This window comes from Selaginella moellendorffii, unplaced genomic scaffold (assembly GCF_000143415.4).
Source record: "Selaginella moellendorffii unplaced genomic scaffold, v1.0 SELMOscaffold_67, whole genome shotgun sequence".
Lineage (NCBI taxonomy): Eukaryota > Viridiplantae > Streptophyta > Lycopodiopsida > Selaginellales > Selaginellaceae > Selaginella > Selaginella moellendorffii.
In genome coordinates, this window is record NW_003314328.1 from 27,138 (window position 1) to 45,312 (window position 18,175).

Below are 18,175 nucleotides of genomic sequence, written 5' to 3' on the forward strand. Positions count from 1 at the left end.
AGAACGCGGTTTGAGGAAGTTTTACAGGCATATGTCGACACTTCGAAGTCAGTAGTTGTTTTTTCTGTCTTGCTCCGTGATCGCTTGTTTTGGAGCTAAAACTTGGCCAAACGTCAGGGTGGCGGAGGAGCACCGCTGTGATGAACACAATGCCGTCATTTTGCTTCAGGTATGCTACTTTTGTTTTTGTTTCTGGACGCTCTTGAGCTGTGGTAATTGTCCCGCAGTGCGCATGGCGAAGAAGAATGGTGTATAAAATGCTAAGGAAATGGAATTGTGCTGCTACTCATATCCAACGTGTGTATCGTGGTCATTTGGGACGAGAAAGACATCACTCCATTACCCTGGCGAGGGACACGGCTCTCAGAATGGCGTACTTCAACCACAAGGCCACGTTGATACAGAAGAGATTTCGAGGCTATTACAGCAGAAAGTATGTCCACAGCTTCCACGCTAGGAAAGAGTTTTTGCTGGACGTGATGGCCAAGGCCACTGACGTGAAGCAGCACCTATCTGAGAATTACAAGGAGCAGTGCAACTACAGATGCAAAGAAGCAGCAAGGAAAACACAGGAGGAGATGCACAAGTTCATGGAAAACAGCCATTGCTTAGTACGAGTTTTTGTTTTTGATTTTCTCTTGTCTTTAGATCGCTTACGAACTTTTATGTCTTGCAGCTGGGCACTGAAGCTATCAAAGGAGTGTATTACTCTCCATGTCTCTCAGTTCTCGGGGCGCCAAACCAGGTGGAGGCCAAAATCAAGGAGGCGAGAAAAATGCGGGATTGCGCAGACGACATGAAGAGGTCGAGACGGATAAAGAAGAAGCCACCGCCAGAGCTGTGGAGACACATGCACATAACGACGGTAGGACCATACGTGACGAGGTTTGAGACTCTGAGGCAAGAGGAGAAGCAAAAGAAGCTGTTCCAGCACGCCGACAGCGATTTCACGACAACTTTCAAGGACCGGACGAACGTGTTCAAGGGAAAGACGCTGCGGCTCCAGACGGAGTACAGTGGATTGAGGAGAAAAAAGAACAAAGAGGAGGGGTGGAAGAAGATCTCGGACAAGCCATTCTTTGTCAGCATACCTCCGCGTCGCAGGTTTTCGTGTGGAGGTAAGTAGTCTCAAAGCTCTAGTTTAGCTACGTCGCAGGTTTCTACGTTACGAGTTGCTAGCTTTAGTTTAGCTACATCGCAGGTTTCTATGTTTCGAGTTGCTAGCTTTCGTTTAGCTCAACGCGAATTTTTGCTTTCGCTTTCTAATCGTGCCATTGCTTTTATTTTAAGTTGACACCGATTTCGAGCATGCGATTAGTTTCTCGAGTGTCGGAGATGGATGGATTTCACCGAATTGCTGCAACACTCGAAAGGAAAAAGAGACTCCTCCAGCCTGAGCACAGGCTTTGAATGTTCATCGCTTTTACCAAAGTGACGCTGGGCGGAGGGGAGGTCCCTTTTCAGCTGACAGTGGCTTTCCAACGGAAAAAGATAAAGAAAGATTTCGTGCAAAAGGCTGGTGCTCGCTGCTCGCCGCTGCTCGCTTGCTTTCCATCGTCTGCCGCATTCTCTCTCGATTCATCCTCTCGAGCACGCTTTGCCACTGGGTCGTCTTGTCCGCTTCCACCCGACGCCCGCTGCGGAAATTGATGGATGGAAGCGTTGATCACTGCGAGTATATATCGCAAAGTCTTTGCAGCGGCAGAGGCCGGATGTAGCGGTCCCGGCGCGCTGAGGCATCATGCATTTGATCTGTGGTGGTGGTGGTGGTGGTGTGTTCTTCCACAGATCTTGCGCATTGTGGCTGCTCGTAATTCTCCTCCCGCAATGTTGGGTGGCTTCTCAATACGAAGGAGAGCAAGGGATGTTCTACTCCAACAATGAACAGGGAATGTTTTATCGTGATGATGATCAATCATGGTCCGGTGGTGCATTTCAAGGAGGAGCGTTTCGAGACGATCGTGAGCGGTACTGGCGGGAGTCAAATCCAGACCCGTATCCAGATCCAAACCCCTCGCAACTTCAGCAGCCCGATCAGGTTGTGTCTCAGCAACAGATTCCGAATCAACCTCCGCAACAGATTCCGCAGCAGGTGCAGAATCCGAACCAGTTTCCGCAGCAGGTTCAGAACCAGAACCCAAATCAGCCGCAAGTTCAGAACCAGAACCAGAATCAACAACAAGTTCAGAGCCAGAACCAGAATCAACAACAAGCTCAGAACCAGAACCAGAATCAACAACAAGCTCAGAACCAGAACCAAGTGGTCAGAGGATTTTATGACCAGAGCTGCCCATCAGCGGAATCCGTCGTCCGGAGGACCATGGTGGACAGCTTCCGGCGGAACCCGCTGCTGGCCGCCGGAATCCTCCGGCTCTTCTTCCATGACTGCTTTGTCCGAGTAAGTTGGAGACTTTTGGAAAAGATTGATCGATCTGTAACTCGACAATGCAGGGTTGTGATGGATCGGTGCTGCTGGATCGAAAACCCGGCGGACCCATCCCCGAAAAGGAGAGCGACGTGAACAACAACTCCATCACTGGCTTCCGGGTGATTGACGACGCCAAGAAGCGCTTGGAGCGGATGTGCCCGGGAGTCGTGTCGTGCTCGGACATCCTCGCACTGGCTGCTCGAGACGCCGTTTGGATCGTAAGTCCTGATAGAAAAGAAAACTTTCCATTTCCTTTTAGTGACACGAAATGCCTTCCGGGTTAGAGCAGAGTGGAGGACCTCGCTGGAGTGTCCCGACGGGACGTCTGGACGGGCGAGTCTCGCTGGCGACGGAAGCCGATAACGAGATTCCACCACCGGATCTCCGAATCCGGGACTTGAGAAAGGCATTTCTCGCCAAGGGCCTCAACACCCACGACGTCGTCACCCTCTCAGGCTAGTAAAACATTTTCTCTTTAATTATACAGCGTTTGCCTAGTTTCGGCATTTGCTAAAGATTGTAAAGTTCTTTCACAGGCGCGCACACTATCGGTCGAGCACACTGCCCCGCCTTTGAGGACCGCCTCTACAACTTCTCCGCAACAAACGCGCCAGATCCCACCGTCAATCTGTCGCTGCTGGACTCGCTCCAAAAGATTTGCCCCAGGGTTGGGAATACCACCTTCACGGTGAGCCTGGATCGCCAGACCCAAGTCCTGTTTGACAACAGCTACTACGTCCAGATCCTGGCCAGCAATGGGCTCCTCCAGACCGATCAGCAGCTCCTCTTCGACGCCTCCACCGCGGGGTTGGTGCGAGCGTACGCCGCCGATTCGTCCATGTTCTTCCGCGCCTTCGCCAAGGCCATGATCAAGCTCAGCAGGGTGGGTTTGAAAGCTCCTGGCGAGGGCGAGATCCGGAAGCACTGCCGTCGTGTAAATCCATGACCCAAAATGGCCGCTATGATAGTTGAGTACTTGACAATAAAATTATAGATGGTTAGCCTCGTCTGCGCGACCCAATCGATAGCACGAAGCTTGCATCCATGAACGCTGGACCACGAACTTTGCAACTTTTTGGTTTCCGCAGTGTCCCACTTCACAACGTGTGTTGCCATACTAATGCATGAATTCAGCTCCCTGCTGTTGGCTTCGAAACTAAAGAGGGGAGCACGCCAGCGTCCGTCATCCAGCTCTCTCACTACGTCCCGGACGTCCCTCGGGAGAAGATTATCCCGGAAGAACTCACTGTGGATCCGTTTTAATCCTTGGAGCACATTGGTCAGAGAGCCAAAGTTTTCTCTTTCGTCCATCCGCCGAAAGGTAAAGCAACCCGTCTCCGGCAAACCACGCTTGCGACAGCTGGACTTAAAGAAGTGGTAACGATTAGTGACATGGATCAAGTTTTGGCAGTCCTTCGGCCACGCGCTTCGACTGTCGTCCACGATCAAAGTGATTGATTCCTTCCCTGGAACAACATTTTCCAAGTACTTCTTGGGCTTCCCCTGGCCCTCCAATCTGGAAAAAACCCGACCCTTGAACAGCTTTCCCGTTGGATCTAGCAGCTTGGTCATGGCCATCGCATATTTATGTGATCCAGTGGTGCATATGTACAATTCGAAGATCTTACTAGCATGATTGAGGAATTCCAGTGCAAAAGGCCGAATCTTGGTCCATTTCTTAAAACCCTTGTGAAGAAGCTTGCGTTGACCTTCACTTTGCTGAGCGTACAGAGATTCCAAGTACTTACTTTCCTCCTTATCAACCTCGTTAAAAGCTGCCGAATTCAAGAGTGTGTGGTCGAGATCAAGCACCAAGATGAGCTTGCGCTGCTTCAAACAATCTTCTTCTTTGCTGACCAAGGAACCCATTTTCTTTCGAGATAACCTAGGGCTAGAATGCATATGTATATACTTTTCCCAAAAGGGAGTTAAGGGTGTCTGAGGAGCAAACTCTCGAAGTTCTTGACCGAGCTCTCCAACCAGGAAGGGAAATCTCTCGCTCAATCAGCTCCAAAGTTCTTGATCACTGAGTCACAATGAGCCCATACACAGTGCTGGAAAGATGGCAAGGATTCAAATATAATTCCTGTTTATTTTAGAAATTTAAGCAAGCGTGTTAGGGTTTTTGGGAAGAAAATTTTTGTTCACATGTATACACAACGTCGAAGGTTTGGATTGAGCACAGTGACCGCCCGGCAGCACAGTTCGAGGTCGGCGCAGATGGTTTGATCGACGTAGCTTTGCGAGGATTTCTTCCTCGATCCGAAAGATTTCAGGAGTGGCCATCCCGTGGTAAGCCAATTAGAACTCTAGATTCTTTCCTGCGGGCGGCCACTAGGCGACTTGCAAGACCTAGAGTATTCGATCTCGACTCCTCAAGCTCTTTATGTGTTGCTGGCCTTATTCTAGAGTATACGGACGAAGGAAAGAGTATAGACACTCTCCGGACTGTTCAAGCTGTTGCAGTCAATTGCCAGCCATCAGGCCCTGCATATCCACCATCTTCCATCCGCCCGGGAGTTCCTGAATCGTGAGTTCTGGTGCTATCCCGCCAGTTCCCCCCATACTCCCGAGAAAACTTTACAACCCCAAACCAGCCAGTCCTCCATCTGATCGGCCGCAACAGCATCTGGATACTTTTCTTTAAGAGAATACGGCCAGTCAAGGCTGCTTTCTCGAGACAGTTGGTGCAAAAGCGCTTGTGTGCATCTTCACTAGTTCATCCAGAGCTTGTTGTATCGCACGAAGAAGACGCATCAACTGCGGGCACTGAAAGTAAGCTTCTATCCACAGCGTGAAATTACCTAGAGCAAACGAGCATCATGAAATTACCTAGAGCAAACAAGCAGGGTCAATGGCTGATAAATAGCCTTGTCGTGATATATAGCCCCGCCAATGCGATTGTTGGTGCCAACGAGCTCTCTGGACACCCCGTGCAGTAGTGCTGACTTACACCAGAGCTCTGTGCAGCATCGTTCGCATAATGAAAGAGGGCCTCCAAAAGTGCCTCGCCGTTGAATCCCATCTCTGGTTTCACCATGCAGGAGTCACCGGTGTACCCTGTATTGTAGCTTTCACCTGGACATCAGGAGCACTCCTCACGCTGCAGTGATCGCGCCATCTTTTCCCGAGACACTGCCTCGAGCTCCTGGTTATCAACGACCTTGTAGATCTTATAGTCAAGTCAACGAATGCTTCTCGGTGACATTCTCTCGTCCGATAGAACTCCTGCATGCGGTCACGAAGCTCCATGGCTGAAGCGAACAATTCTGCCTCGAAGGCCACCGCGGAGTTGAAAGTGTCGATGAAGTGTGTGCTTGCAATGAAGTGGTCAGTTGGGTGATGGTGCTGGAATAAAAAATAATTCTGAATAGTCTATATTTTACACATTTTTCAGAAACTTACAACCTCACCAGTAATCCCCGCAAGAGCAGCTCCCATCGTGAAACCTGTGAAACCGATTCACGTCCCGGACAACAATCTCTCGCCCACAGACTTTGGACATCAGCTTGGTGGCGGCATGGCAGTCGGAGCAAACTCTCAAGTTCTTGATCACGCAGAGTGAGCTCCCTGGGGGTGTGGAGATGATCCCATACGCGATGGCCAGCCTCTCGCTGTGGTACCAAAGGAGCTTCTCCTTCCTGGCCTCGTCTACGTTGTGGAGCACCACCTTCGTGTCCGGGACGTATCCAAGACTCTTCATCTCGCGATTCAACCTTTCCAGCTCCGCGTAGATGGCCTCCGACTTGGAGTGCGATCGATCCCCGCATCTAAACTCGTGGACTCTGCCGTGGACCTCGATCAAGCTCAGCCCCGTCTCCTTCTTCACGCCCCTCGACTCCATGAGCTTCCGGATCCGGGCCTTCTCCTTCCACTTCCCGGCCGCGGCGTAGATGTTTGACACCACCGCGTAGGACGTCGAGAGCTCGGGATCCAGATCCATGATCCTGGCAGCCGCGCGCTCGCCTTGCTCCTGCCGGTTATGGACCAGGCACGCGCCGAGGAAGCTCGTCCAGGCCACCACGACGCTTGGCGATGGCGGCATGGAGGTGATGAGTTCCTCGGCCTCGTCTATCTTCCCTGCTCGTCCCAGAAGATCCACCATGCATCGAAAGTGCTCGTTCAAAGGCCGGATCCCGTGGTCTCCACGCATCAGCAGGAAGTAGTTCCTCGCTAGCTCCAGCTTCCCCGTGTGGCCGCAAGCGAAGAGAATGCCCATGAAGGTGACGCCGTTTGGACGGATGCCCTCGAGCTCCATGTCGAGGTGGAAGTCGAGAGCTATGGCGCTATGGCCGTGCTGGGCATAGGACGCGATCATGGCGGTCCAGGTGACGACGTTGCGTTGCTTCATGCCGTCGAAGAACTCGCGGGCCTCGACGAGCTTGCCGCATTTGCCATACATGCTGAGAAGCGCGGTGCCGACGATCACGTCCGACTCCATCTCGGCCTCGAGGAGGTGTGCGTGGATGATCCGGCCTTGGGAGATGGCGGCGATAGCGGCACAGGCGTCGAGGACCGAGACGAAGGTGACGGCGCTTGGTCTGGTGCCTTCCAAGCACATCCTGGATCACTCGAGATCGTCAGAAAACATGATCTGAGGAGGAAGAAAAGTTTCTGAGAACGAAGAGGATCGAGGAGGAAGAAATGAAAAATGAAAGAGAACGAAGAGGATTAAGGAGAAAGAAGGAAAAGGAAACAAACCTGTGATAGAATCGCACTGCTTCCTTACAATGCCCATTGCGGGCAAATGCCGCAAGCATGGCATTCCAGGCGACCACGTCCCTCTCCTCCATCCGATCAAACAAACTCTTCGCGTCACCAATGCTTCGGCATCTCCCATACATGTTGAGCAGCGAAGTAGCGAGATTTGGCTCGCCCTTGAGCCCCGCCGCCACAACGATCGCGTGGATCTCCTTCCCCTCCGCGAGGCCCTCCAAGCACGAGCACGCCTCCATCGCCACCAAGAACCCCACGCGATTTGGGCGCTGCCCCTGCTGGATCATCCTCCGGAACACGGCGATGGCGTCGCGGCACTGGCCGCAGTGGATGCACGCCTTGATGAGGAAGTTCCACGAGAATCCCGTGTGGCAGGGCATGGAATCGAAGACGCTGCGTGCCTCGCGAAGGCTGCCACATTTGCCGTAGGCCTCGATGAGCATGGAGAAGAGGATTCGCGAGTCGCGGAGGCGAGGGTGGGAGAGGAGGTGGGAGTGGACGCGCCGTGTCTCCGCCAGGGCCTTGCAATCGCCGCAGCGGCGGAGCACGCCCGCGTACTCGGCGAAGAGATCGTCGAAGGGATTCTCCTGGCTCTCCAGCTGCTGCATCGCCCTGTCCAGCCGCCCCAGACCCTGCAATGGATCCACGCTGCGGCTGCGATCTTGGAGGCGCAGCTGCCGCCCAAGCGCATCCATTGATAGCTCCAACTCGCCATCGCTCCTGCGGGGATGGGGACTCGCCCTGGGTTGAAATGTGGAGAGCGCCAGTGGCATTTCACTCAAGAGCCCTAGATTCAGATCAGCCGAAAGGTATATTCTTAAGGAAACCAACTGTTTTATTAACATAAAATGTAACTAAGTTGGATATCACCAAGGGGACTTATGATAAATAGTGAGAAAGTGTCTCTAGTAAAGGATATGTTAAATATTTCTATATAAATTAAAAATATCTAATCTCATTAACTACAATTAAATACATTTATATGCCTTATATTAAACTTAAATATAATTTTAAAAAAGAATGAATTAATTTCAATAAAGCTTGGTATTTCTTTTTAATTTAACTTTTACATTATAAAGTATAGTTTGACAAGAATCTAATTTTAATAAATAAATTTTGTTTTAAAATAATGGGTTAAGCAGTCCAAGCCAGCCACACATGGCACAATGTCATCCATGCTAAATTTTGTAATGTGCATAGGCACCACACACAAATAATGCAACAGGTAGCCACTACTGAGTGATCTCAAAGTTCAACCATCTTTGCTAGCTTAATTTCTAGGAGGAAGCTCATAGCCAGGCTAAGGCTACAGGATGACAAGCATCCTCGTTGCCAGCTTGTAAGTTTTGTTTTTCAATTTTCTAAAGGAAAATCTCTGGTGATGTCACCTTTGAGAAGAATGCCAGGCCTCACCAGCACAGACTTGCAAAACCTCATGAACATTTGGTCAGGAGTATCTCAAAGAAGATTTGAATCATTGCTGCCTGAGAATCATTGTGCCAGCTTGTACTCTTGGCTTTCTTTCTAGGGGCTCCAATCCATAGAGCTGTATTGCCCCCTGGCAGCCGGCTAGCCGACCCGGAGCTCCCTTTTGGCCAAAAGAGGAGAAGGAAGTCGGCTACATCATCTGTGAAGAACTATGCCTATAGCATGAGCAAACTCGACAAGTTCATGCTACGGTCACTGTGTGAGGTTTGGAAACAGATGATGCAGTGTATGGCAAGTGTGGCAACCTCGGAGAGGCACAAATACGATGGCATTGCTTGGGCTCATGGTATCCTTCCACATACAGTGGCATCGGAGCAAAGCTTTTTGGCTAATGAGGTGTCCAAGTTGACAAATTTGCATTCACGGCCACCTATGCAATGGTGCCGACAGCAGCCTCAAGTATGGATTGCTGCTGGAGCTCATACGAAAGGTGCCAATCTCGAGTGCTACATCAATAGCTTAAAAAGTTTTGCACCGCCTTTCTCGGCCTTGGATTTCACTCGCTCTATATCATCCCCAAGGACATCCTCTTGACCCGGGCTATCATTCGAGCTTCAGCTATCCTGAGGGAAGGTACCAGCTACTCACAAGCATCACCATTGCGGAAAAAAATGCTCAAGGGGAGAGCTCTTACTGAAGCAAGGTACAAGATTCTACAGAGCGCCAGAAGCAAAATGACCCTAGCCGCCCATGCTCTCCTCTTTCGGAAGACACAAGATCTCAACTTGATGCAAACACCAGCGCTCCCAACTGATTCAGTGCTATGACCCTGCCACTCAGAGAAATTAGGGGTTGAACCGGGCTTTAAAGTTCACCTTCTTTAAACACAAGACCAAAAAAGTAATGTTATAATCTTCAATAAAAGATTGAAAACACAGTCAATGTCGCATATAAGTAGCCATTCCAAGACGCTTCCCGTTTTCGAGCAGCTCTTCACCATACACCTCGCAACCTGACAAGCAAGTTATTCTAGTGGATGATTAAAGGCCTTTGATCTGTGGCGGGGCTCCTCCTAAGCTTCCTGACATGCTTTCTGGAAGCGCGTTCTGCTTCTTCTCTTGCAACAACTTTTTTCTCAGGATCATCCACTGGAAGTGTGGAGTCGCTTTGTGTGCCTGCAATGGGGGCCGATCCATCTGAGTCCGAATCCAAGCACAACACATTCCTCACGTTGGCAGGAAGACCATCCGAATTTTTCTAGTGGTGGTGGTGGTGATGGTGGTGGTCGCAATGGCAATGCTGGTGGAGGCACTTGCAAGAATTGATTATGACAATGCTTTCCAGTCATTATCGTCACAAGGCACCAAAATTGTCCGGTCCCTAAAGCCCTCTCTGAACTGCGCTCTCTAGCTCTTAAACAACCGTTAGCTTGCCTGACAAGATCCCAAGCAAGCCTACTTGAAGCGCAACCAGACGATTTGGGCATTTGTGGAATCTGGCAAAATGTTTTATTTCTAAAATATCCACGTATTTTCTAAGAGATTCCTCAGTTAACGTTTTCTCTAATTAGTTTGTAATCAATGTTTAATGCTATGTGTTGTAAATTTATTCTCCGGAGTTAGAGTTTCAGCAGCAGCGAGAATTGAGCGTGCCACATATATATCCTCATCATGGCTAGAAAAAAACAGCAAGAAAAACATTTCTAGCTTACCATATTGATCTTCTCGGAATCTGTTCTCAAGCTTCGAAACGGCGCCATGGATGGAAGAGAACTTGTCCAGCGAACTTTCCTTGCATCTGAAGTGCTTTACGTCTCGTAAAGCTCCAAGGTGGAAAAATCCAGATGGCCGTGCGACCTTTTCTGGATCAGCACCCTCTTTAAATTCTTTGCAGCTCATTTCGTCTGGGAGCTTGGTTGTAGTCCTGGAGTGCATTGCATTGCAGTGCATTCTTTTTGACGTGTCGCACAATCTCCTGACGAGCTAGCAGCTTTGATATCACCAAAAAAACCATGTGAATTTGAATGATCCTAATTGCCCGTTGCCGTATTGAATTCCAGAAATTTTGGGGTCTTTAACCTCGAGAGGATCGTCTATAAATCTAAACCACCGTGAGTAAGGATCGACTGTGATGGGATCTCCTGCGCGAAACATCCTTTTCGATCGGACTTATCCGTTGGAGGAAGAAAACAATGCAAATTTTTTTTTCTTTCTTTTGGTAGTAATGTAAGTACCGATCAGAGCTTTGGTGATCAGTCCGGACAAGGAACTTACCTGTTTGTCCAGATCTGTAAGAACCATAGTATAGAAATTCCACTGTCCACAAGCCTGGAGTGATCCTTGCTCTAGCAAACATCAGCAATGATGGTGGTGATCAGATTAAGTTTGCTCCATTCGATCCTGAGTGAGTTCATTGTTTACTCCTTTATTTTCTCAATCCCAGCAAGGCGGCATGATCATCGTTGACGACAGCAGCAGCAGCGAGAGAGATCGAAGATCAATCGACGAAACAGGAGCACTTTTCTAGTGGAAAAGAAAAGCAATGTACTAACAAAGAATGGTGGTGAGACAGCGATCACAGCCATGATTTCGTAAGTATAACAAGTCCAAAGAGATTGATAACTCCTGGGATGGAAAAACCCAGTCACTGTCCAACAGCGCGAGCATCGCTCACTCCTACAAGAAAGCCAGGCCGAGAGGAAGGAAGAGGATGAATCTAAAGTTTCAAAGTCTTCCATGGCTAGCTCTGTGCTCTTACAGCAGCAAAAGGGGGGCCATCAATCAGCACGGAATTCAAGCTGACCAAGCCCAGGCTCAGCTGGACGAAAAGAAAGCTCGGCTCGCAAAAAAAAGCAAGACAAAAAAGCGGGGAACAAACAAAGGAAACGAGACGACGCGTGCGATTCTTTTGTTGGTTCCCGGCTCTAAGTTTTTTCTAGTAGCTCCACAGATCCTACAGAGCTACAACAAGCTCGAGCTCGTCCACACGACCTGCTCCATTGGAGTTTGCAAAAAAATCTTCCTCACAGCTTGCAAGGATCGGCGAGCCACGTACCAAAGCCCCCGCGAGAGATGAGATTGAGAGCGCCATTAAACAAAGCTTTCCCCCTGTCTTCCAAGTGCTGGACCAAAGTCTACTTTGGCATGGACGGGACCATCTCCATCCCTCTCTCGGGACTTTCCAAGTGGTCCACTTGATCGCAGACGAAACGAACACCGAGAGAGAGCGAGAAGGGATCAAGCACGACAGGTTTTCCTTCGAGAGAGAAAAAGATGGCGGCCGTGGAAAATTGGTGGGCTTTGGAGGCTTTGCGTGTGGATTGATGAATCGAGCTCGGTGGAGCAGTACCTAGTACACGATCAATCCAACAACAAAAAGAGCGAAGGAAACTTTGGAGCGAGCGGGCTTAATAGTTCCTGGAAAACTTTGGTCTCCGGATTCTAGAAGCGCAGAAACTTTGGTCTGGAAAAACTAGGTGTCGCACCTAACTAGCTGACACAAACCGTGAGTGAGGCTTTCTAGCTGTCTTCCTCCCAACACAAAGAGAACAGTGGAACTAGAGCACCGTACCATTGCTTGCTCTTTTGGGCCATTGCACGGCAGTGTGTGGTTTGTGTGTGTTTTTGTAGAGGATTGACTCATAGCTAGGCCAGTTAGAGATCAAAGTTCCCATGGTTCCGTGGTGCCGATCCAATCATTTTTTTTTTTTTTTGGTGTGTGCTGTGCGCATGAAAATACCACCTTTGACAAGAACACCCAACTGACCCGTGGACGATTCGCGCGCTAGCTACGTCTAGAAAAAGACTCGTCCACAGTAGAGAGCTCGTGGGAGACGAGCAAAGTTTCGTCGTCAATCGCCCAACAAGGAGGGGCCAGCCGCGCAAGAAATCCAGGACGGCGCGAAAGAGACCACCTGAGGGAGAGAGAGATTGGAACAGCACAACTTCATCCGGATATCAAAAGTCCAAACCTCCTTTTTCCTTGGCGAGATTTATATCTGCTATGTGTCGACGATCAAGTGACCGATCGATCGTTCTCTTCTCATTGAGCAGTGGTAGCTTGATTACAAACCTCGTCTTTCTTCTAGCAATGCACACGTTATTCCTCACCTCCGAGAGAAGAGGATCCGATCAATCACTAAAACTCTGTACAAGACCCGTACAGAAAGAAAAAGAGAAGGAAAAGAAGGAAACACTGAGCTAGAAGAGACTAAGCACAATGGAAAAGATGGACCAGCTCTTCGATCGAGCGAGCGAGCGAGCGAGCCAGCATGCGTGCGTGCGAGGGATCAAAACTTTGGAAAGAGAGAACTCACTTCACTTCACTCACACAAAGCGTGGATTGATGGGAGGAGCCAGCGATGGATGGATGGGTGATCCACTTCCTATCTTTCTCATCAAAACTTCCCTTTCTTTTCTAGCCATTTTTTTTTTCCTCCTCTCCTCTTTCCTCTTTCTCTCTCCTTGCAGCAGTGAACAGCGGCCAGTGCGGGGCGCGAGGAGCAGCAGCAGAGCAGCAGCGTGCAGTGCGGTGTGAAGTTGCCGTCCAATCCAATCCAATCCAGAGAGCTCTAAACCAGAAATTTAGATAAGCTCGCTCATACCTCTCGCGAACAAGTGCCAATGGATCCAATCCAATCCATCTCTTTCCCTGTACAGCAGCTATGGCGGAGGAGAAGAGAAGAGCTCCAATGGTGGCGGCGATAGGAGTAAAAAAACAACCCCTCCCCTTCTTCCCAGTCAGACCATTTTGGATTCATTCCCGTCTAAGTGGTGGTGGTGGTGGTGGTGGTGGTGGTGTTGGCGACGATAATGCTGGTGGAGTAGTCTCATCGTAGATCCATGGAGGACGAAACGAAGAACAAGGAAGAGTAAAAGAGAGGGGAGAGAGAGAGAGAGAGGGAGAAGAGTGCTCGGTCGCTCGCTCGTTCTCTCGATCGCCACCGCCAGCCAGCCAGCCGCTACTCTTGCCTCAACTGCGCACGAACGCTCGCAATTAGAGACTCCACCCTCTGCGTGAGATCGTCCGGGACCTCCCTGGAATCCCCAAACCCCAGATCCTTGATCACCACTCCACTCTTGTCCGACCGCGTCCTCACGACCTTCTTCTTCCTCGTCGCCCCTGTCCCCGCCGAGGACGATTTCTTGAGCTTCTCGCGGTGCGCGACTAGGAAGCTCGGCAGAGGTGGTGGAAGGATTCCAATGGGCGACGGCGCTGGCGCTGGAGGTGGCGGCGCTGCTCCACCGGGGGCAGCTACTTCATCGTCTCCTCCTTTCTCCTCCAGCGCGGCCGCTGGAGGGGACTCGCGCACTGGCTCTGGATCGAAGATCTCCTTCACGGAGGATGGAGGGGGCATTATCCGCGAGAACACCGAGATCTGTGGATCCGGCTTGCCAACCGAGACTGGCGGGAGGAAGACGAGCGTCTGGGTGGTCTCGAGCTTGCGCTTGGTTGGCGGAGGAGGAGCGGCGGTGGTGACGGCGAGGAGATCTCCCGCTCCTCCGGCTAGCGCTCCTCCTCCTCCTCCTCCCTCCGCCAGGCCCCCAGACGAGGTCGCCCAGATGGAGAGGATGACGAAATTGACGAGCACGAAGAGCACGGGAGTGGTGAGCCACGCCACCACCAGGCGCCACGCCTCGGTCGCGAAACCAACCTCGAGAGATCTCAGCAGCGGGGGCGTGAATGTGATGATCCAGGGCAGCAGCGCCGTGAGGAGCGTGAATGTGGCCACGGCCGCGGGCTTGGAGGCCATCCTCTTGACGGCCGCATCGATCTTCTCCATTCCCCCAAAATGTAGATCAATCAGCGCCTCCCAGGAATCGGCGAAAGCACGGCACACTCCAGCGATTGGATCCTCCTCTAGCACAAGCGCCTCGCGACGATCTGGAAGAACCCTAGCGAAGAACACGCGCACGCGAGAGAAAGAGCGAGAGCCTCGGACAAACACACACGAAGTAACAACACCCCTTTTTTAACCCAACGTAAATAAAACGGAAAGCCCTACCAAGCCACGTCTGCGGCACGTGGAGTCCGAGCTGGCGGGATATTTTGAACGTTATGACATTGCCGCGTGTGCACCCCCGGGGGCCACGTGCCGCCCGTGCATTGGCCTGCGAGCCAGCAGCCGTTTACAGGCCCGATAGATCTTGTCTGCGCCTTGTTTGTGTAGCTTTTAAAGCGCGCACACTGTCGAGTGTGTAAGACGGCCATGATTTGGCCGGGAATGGATGGATAGGATATCCTAGCCGTTATCTTTTCGAAAGCCAGCTTTTAGGGCAAAATTAGGGCCCTTGCCCCTGTTTCTAGGGCTGACGCGGCGTGGGCGTCGCGGTCGAGGCATGGGATCGCTTTTCCTTGGAGATAACAATGACGTGGCTTTGGGATTTGGGTTTGGCATCTGGTGGTTGCGCTTGGTCTCACGTTCCTGTTGTTATCTTGCCAGAGCCATGCAGGCTTTTAATTTAGGGTTTGTGTGTGATGTCGTCCGCCACCCGGATATTCTATCGCCACTGTTTGTGTGTTGGTGGTCCGGGGGGACAGCGTTGTGGAGGCGGGGCCTGGGAACGAAGGAAAAAGGCTGTCTTTTGAATTGCTAGTTGAATCCCAGGCCACTCCAAATTCCCGGATCCTCAGTGCAAGAAACACTCGATCTTGGTGATCTTCCGTGTGGGATCCATGAGCGAGATAAGCTAAGCGAGTATCACGCTCTTTTGTTCGCGATCTCTTTGTGTGTGAAAGCTTCTTCTTTGTCCACGCTATTGCTCCATCGAGTAGCTTCTTATAATAATTCATCTTTTAAGTCTCATGTGACCTTCAAAAAGAGCTTTTGATTTTAATCTTTCTTGGTGGCAGCCATGAAGACTGCAACTTTATACATTAAAAACCCAGCCACTCCTCCCATTAGCAACCCGGGGCTAAGTTCCCTGTCCTGGAGTATGACAGAGCCTTTGATCACAGCCGCAAAGAATATCACAGCTACGAGCAAAACCAGCACGGAAGGTTTCCTGAATGTAGTCTCGCCTTTGCCAATCCGATCCACCACCCCTTCCAGTGAGAGCAAGTAAACCAACCCAAGAGCTCCACCCAGTGAAAAGGCTAGTGCGACGTCCCTGGAGCTCGACAGTGCTAGAACTCCAGCTCCAAGAGCAACCAGAGTCGCGTGTGACACCAAGAGAGAACGCTTTAAGGACTCATACTGTTTCATCGTGTTGGCATCATCGTTTGGTCGTGGAGAACTTGCTGGATCCGATTCAATCACCTGTGGCTTGAGTTCTACGGCCAAAACATCACCACCATCGCCAAGCAGCTCGCCATCGCCTCTAAAAATGTAATTCACGCCTCTGGAACTCGCGGCTTCGTTTCCAGGAGCTACGGTCACTACAGCTTCTTCGAGCCTCCAGGCACCTATAGAAGTTTCAGCTCAAAACTTTGGATTTGTAGTAAGAAAAAAGCGATTTTTTCTGCGAAGTACCTCTCTCTGGTCCAATCCATATGGCTTCAAGCTTTCCCAGGTCCGGTCCCAGGAACTCCACCACATCAACATCCCCCTTTTGGAACCGTGTCCCCGAATCCACGCATCGCAGCGCGGTTTCTCCACTCTGGCCTATCAAAGCCAGCCAAATCCGTCCTCCAGGCTCGGAAAAACTAGAACTGGGACTCGTGCTAGTGACGAGCTTTACCTTGTAGGCGCTGCTTCTCAGGCGCTCCAGGATCTTCTCCTCTGCCGTGACTTCCACAAAACGAAAGAGCTCGCCCTCGTCGCCGCCGCTGGGGAGTAGCCATTGCGGCTGCTTGAAGCAAGAACCGGTAAATCCAGCGGGAGATTTACCTTTTCCGGATGAAGAAGCCATCGCCAGCCTCGCCGATCTGGGATTCACTCCAGCTGATCGCTTCAGTCGCGGCGGGATCGAAGCGGGGCGCTCCAAGACTGTCGCCATTTCTCCACAGCCCTAAACAAAGAATTTGAATTAAGTATCAAAGTATTATTCGCTGCAAAGGGTGAAATATTCGATTAGATCATGTGGCCCTCAAAGTATGCATTGGGGGTTCTTTTGAGTTTCATGGTTGGAATGGATTTGCAACCTGGGAGCGATGGCGAGGGAGAGAGCTTGGATGTGGTCATTCTCTCCGGGCAGAGCAACATGGCCGGGAGGGGCGGCGTCCATGCCGTAGGGCAGCGCAGGGAATGGGATGGATTTGTTCCACAGGAGAGCTGGGCACCAAATGGCACAATCAAGAGGCTCAATGTGGATCTGGAATGGGAGGATGCCGCCGAGCCATTGCACAGAGACATTGATACTGGTAAGTTCTTGATGCTAAGCGATATCGTTCTAGATCTTAGAGCTCGAGATTGTCTCTCAAACCTTTCCCTTCGATCCAGGCAAAGTTTGTGGGATTGGGCCTGGCTTGACGTTTGGAGCGGCATTGATCAACCAGCAGAGAAGTAGATTCCTGGGCCTCGTGCCTTGCGCCAAGGGCGCCACTTCCATCACGGAATGGACGAAAGGGAGCTTTCTATACGAGCGGATGATCAAGAGGGCGAAGGAAGCCATTCGCAAAGGTGGCGTTTTGAGAGCGCTCTTGTGGTACCAAGGCGAGACTGATACACTCTCGGAGCACCTCGCGAGGAATTACAAGAGAGCTCTCGAGGCTTTCATTGGCAACGTAAGGTCTGATCTAGGCTGGGATCAGTTGCCATTCATCCAGGTGAGTGGCTCTCTTGATTTTGTTGTTTGGGAAAGATCTAAGGCTTGGGAAAACAGGTCGGAATCACTGCTCACAATCATCCTCACCCCCGTCTTCTTCAGCTGGTTCGTCAGGCCCAGCAACAAATCCACATTGCGAATGTGTTTTACGTGGATGCACACGGCTTGGCTCTGCAGGAAGATGGAGTTCATCTCACTACTGCCTCGCAGGTTGAGCTCGGCAAAAAACTTGCCCAAAGTTTCATCTCCAATGTCCCCCCATGATTTCCATCCAGATTATTCCCCGACCATTCTTCTATATGGAAAAAAAGCTGGCCAAAGGGTAATCCTCTCAACCTAAAGGATTTTCAGCAAAATGGGTGCCATCTTGAACATCTCGAAGGTGTTCTTAAGCTTTCATTCGAACTGAAGTGAGAACTCGCTGAGCAAGAATTCTATAAGCCGAGGAACCAGGATTCCATCTTCTTTCTCCATCAAATTCTCAATCTAAGATCGCAAGATGATCAAATTCTTGGTAATTTTGGTGTTTGGTGCAATGGAAAAGATTCTAAAAGTCTGTTTTTTAAAAAGTTTTAGGGTTCATGAGCACAACGCTCTTCCCGCCACAGCCGAGTGGCGCCACTCTTCTCCCGGCGAGCAATCCCAATGCCGCGGAGGGCGTGAGGAGATGCGTCTCTTTGCTCAAGAAATGCCAGCTCCTGGAAGAGTGCGATCAAATCCACGCCCGGATGGCCTCCAGCGGCATCCACCGCGACCGATTCCTCTGCAACAATCTCGTCGAAGCCTATGGCCGCTGCGGCGATCTCGACTCCGCCACCGCCGTCTTCCTCACCATCCAGGATCGCAACGTCTTCTCGTGGACGATCATGATCGTGGCCAGCGTCCAAAACGGCGATGG

At 50.9% G+C, this 18,175-nt stretch overlaps 5 protein-coding genes across 6 annotated transcripts; 2 read left to right on the top strand and 3 right to left on the bottom strand.

Annotated features, from left to right (window-relative positions):
• The first annotated feature begins 1,720 nt into the window (after window positions 1-1,720).
• LOC9649711 (peroxidase A2) lies at window positions 1,721-3,437 on the top strand. The gene is made up of 4 exons (XM_024659252.1): window positions 1,721-2,398; window positions 2,452-2,646; window positions 2,718-2,883; window positions 2,965-3,437. Exons 1-4 carry the CDS (start codon window positions 1,742-1,744, stop codon window positions 3,372-3,374), a joined length of 1,428 nt encoding a protein of 475 aa, XP_024515020.1. The 5' UTR covers window positions 1,721-1,741; the 3' UTR covers window positions 3,375-3,437.
• Window positions 3,427-4,297, bottom strand: LOC112340574 (RNA polymerase II C-terminal domain phosphatase-like 4). Its single transcript, XM_024659259.1, has 2 exons — window positions 3,525-4,297; window positions 3,427-3,436 (listed from the first exon to the last, which is right to left on the bottom strand). Exons 1-2 carry the CDS (start codon window positions 4,295-4,297, stop codon window positions 3,427-3,429), a joined length of 783 nt encoding a protein of 260 aa, XP_024515027.1.
• Window positions 4,298-4,797: 500 nt separating this feature from the next.
• On the bottom strand, window positions 4,798-7,890 carry LOC112340603 (pentatricopeptide repeat-containing protein At3g12770-like). 2 transcript variants are annotated; one of them, XM_024659368.1, is made up of 3 exons: window positions 7,130-7,890; window positions 5,837-6,990; window positions 4,798-5,776 (listed from the first exon to the last, which is right to left on the bottom strand). In XM_024659368.1, exons 1-2 carry the CDS (start codon window positions 7,837-7,839, stop codon window positions 5,838-5,840), a joined length of 1,863 nt encoding a protein of 620 aa, XP_024515136.1. In that variant the 5' UTR covers window positions 7,840-7,890; the 3' UTR covers window positions 4,798-5,776; window position 5,837. The 2 variants fall into 2 exon arrangements, with proteins under 2 accessions (XP_024515136.1, XP_024515135.1); XM_024659367.1 differs by having other exon boundaries at window positions 4,798-6,990.
• A 7,475-nt stretch (window positions 7,891-15,365) lies between these two features.
• Window positions 15,366-16,634, bottom strand: LOC9649913. The gene is made up of 4 exons (XM_024659260.1): window positions 16,598-16,634; window positions 16,401-16,521; window positions 16,044-16,339; window positions 15,366-15,976 (listed from the first exon to the last, which is right to left on the bottom strand). Exons 1-4 carry the CDS (start codon window positions 16,632-16,634, stop codon window positions 15,405-15,407), a joined length of 1,026 nt encoding a protein of 341 aa, XP_024515028.1. The 3' UTR covers window positions 15,366-15,404.
• On the top strand, window positions 16,605-17,795 carry LOC9649914 (probable carbohydrate esterase At4g34215). Its single transcript, XM_024659372.1, has 3 exons — window positions 16,605-16,873; window positions 16,953-17,278; window positions 17,335-17,795. The coding sequence occupies exons 1-3, from the start codon at window positions 16,633-16,635 to the stop codon at window positions 17,539-17,541; spliced, it is 774 nt and encodes a 257-aa protein (XP_024515140.1). The 5' UTR covers window positions 16,605-16,632; the 3' UTR covers window positions 17,542-17,795.
• Window positions 17,796-18,175: the final 380 nt, after the last annotated feature.

Excerpts from the sequence above, each read along its gene's own strand:
- LOC9649711 (XM_024659252.1), top strand. The coding sequence starts at position 1,742 with ATGCATTTGATCTGTGGTGGTGGTGGTGGTGGTGTGTTCTTCCACAGA. Across the intron at positions 2,647-2,717 it reads CTCGAGACGCCGTTTGGATC|AGTGGAGGACCTCGCTGGAG; the intron begins GTAAGTCCTGAT and ends GGGTTAGAGCAG. Across the intron at positions 2,884-2,964 it reads CGACGTCGTCACCCTCTCAG|GCGCGCACACTATCGGTCGA; the intron begins GCTAGTAAAACA and ends GTTCTTTCACAG.
- LOC112340574 (XM_024659259.1), bottom strand. The coding sequence starts at position 4,297 with ATGGGTTCCTTGGTCAGCAAAGAAGAAGATTGTTTGAAGCAGCGCAAG.
- LOC112340603 (XM_024659368.1), bottom strand. The coding sequence starts at position 7,839 with ATGGATGCGCTTGGGCGGCAGCTGCGCCTCCAAGATCGCAGCCGCAGC. Across the intron at positions 6,991-7,129 it reads GCAGTGCGATTCTATCACAG|GATGTGCTTGGAAGGCACCA; the intron begins GTTTGTTTCCTT and ends CGAGTGATCCAG.
- LOC9649914 (XM_024659372.1), top strand. The coding sequence starts at position 16,633 with ATGGTTGGAATGGATTTGCAACCTGGGAGCGATGGCGAGGGAGAGAGC. Across the intron at positions 16,874-16,952 it reads GCACAGAGACATTGATACTG|GCAAAGTTTGTGGGATTGGG; the intron begins GTAAGTTCTTGA and ends CCTTCGATCCAG. Across the intron at positions 17,279-17,334 it reads ATCAGTTGCCATTCATCCAG|GTCGGAATCACTGCTCACAA; the intron begins GTGAGTGGCTCT and ends TTGGGAAAACAG.
- LOC9649913 (XM_024659260.1), bottom strand. The coding sequence starts at position 16,634 with ATGAAACTCAAAAGAACCCCCAATGCATACTTTGAGG. Across the intron at positions 16,522-16,597 it reads CCCCAATGCATACTTTGAGG|GGCTGTGGAGAAATGGCGAC; the intron begins GCCACATGATCT and ends TTCTTTGTTTAG. Across the intron at positions 15,977-16,043 it reads ATGGATTGGACCAGAGAGAG|GTGCCTGGAGGCTCGAAGAA; the intron begins GTACTTCGCAGA and ends AAACTTCTATAG.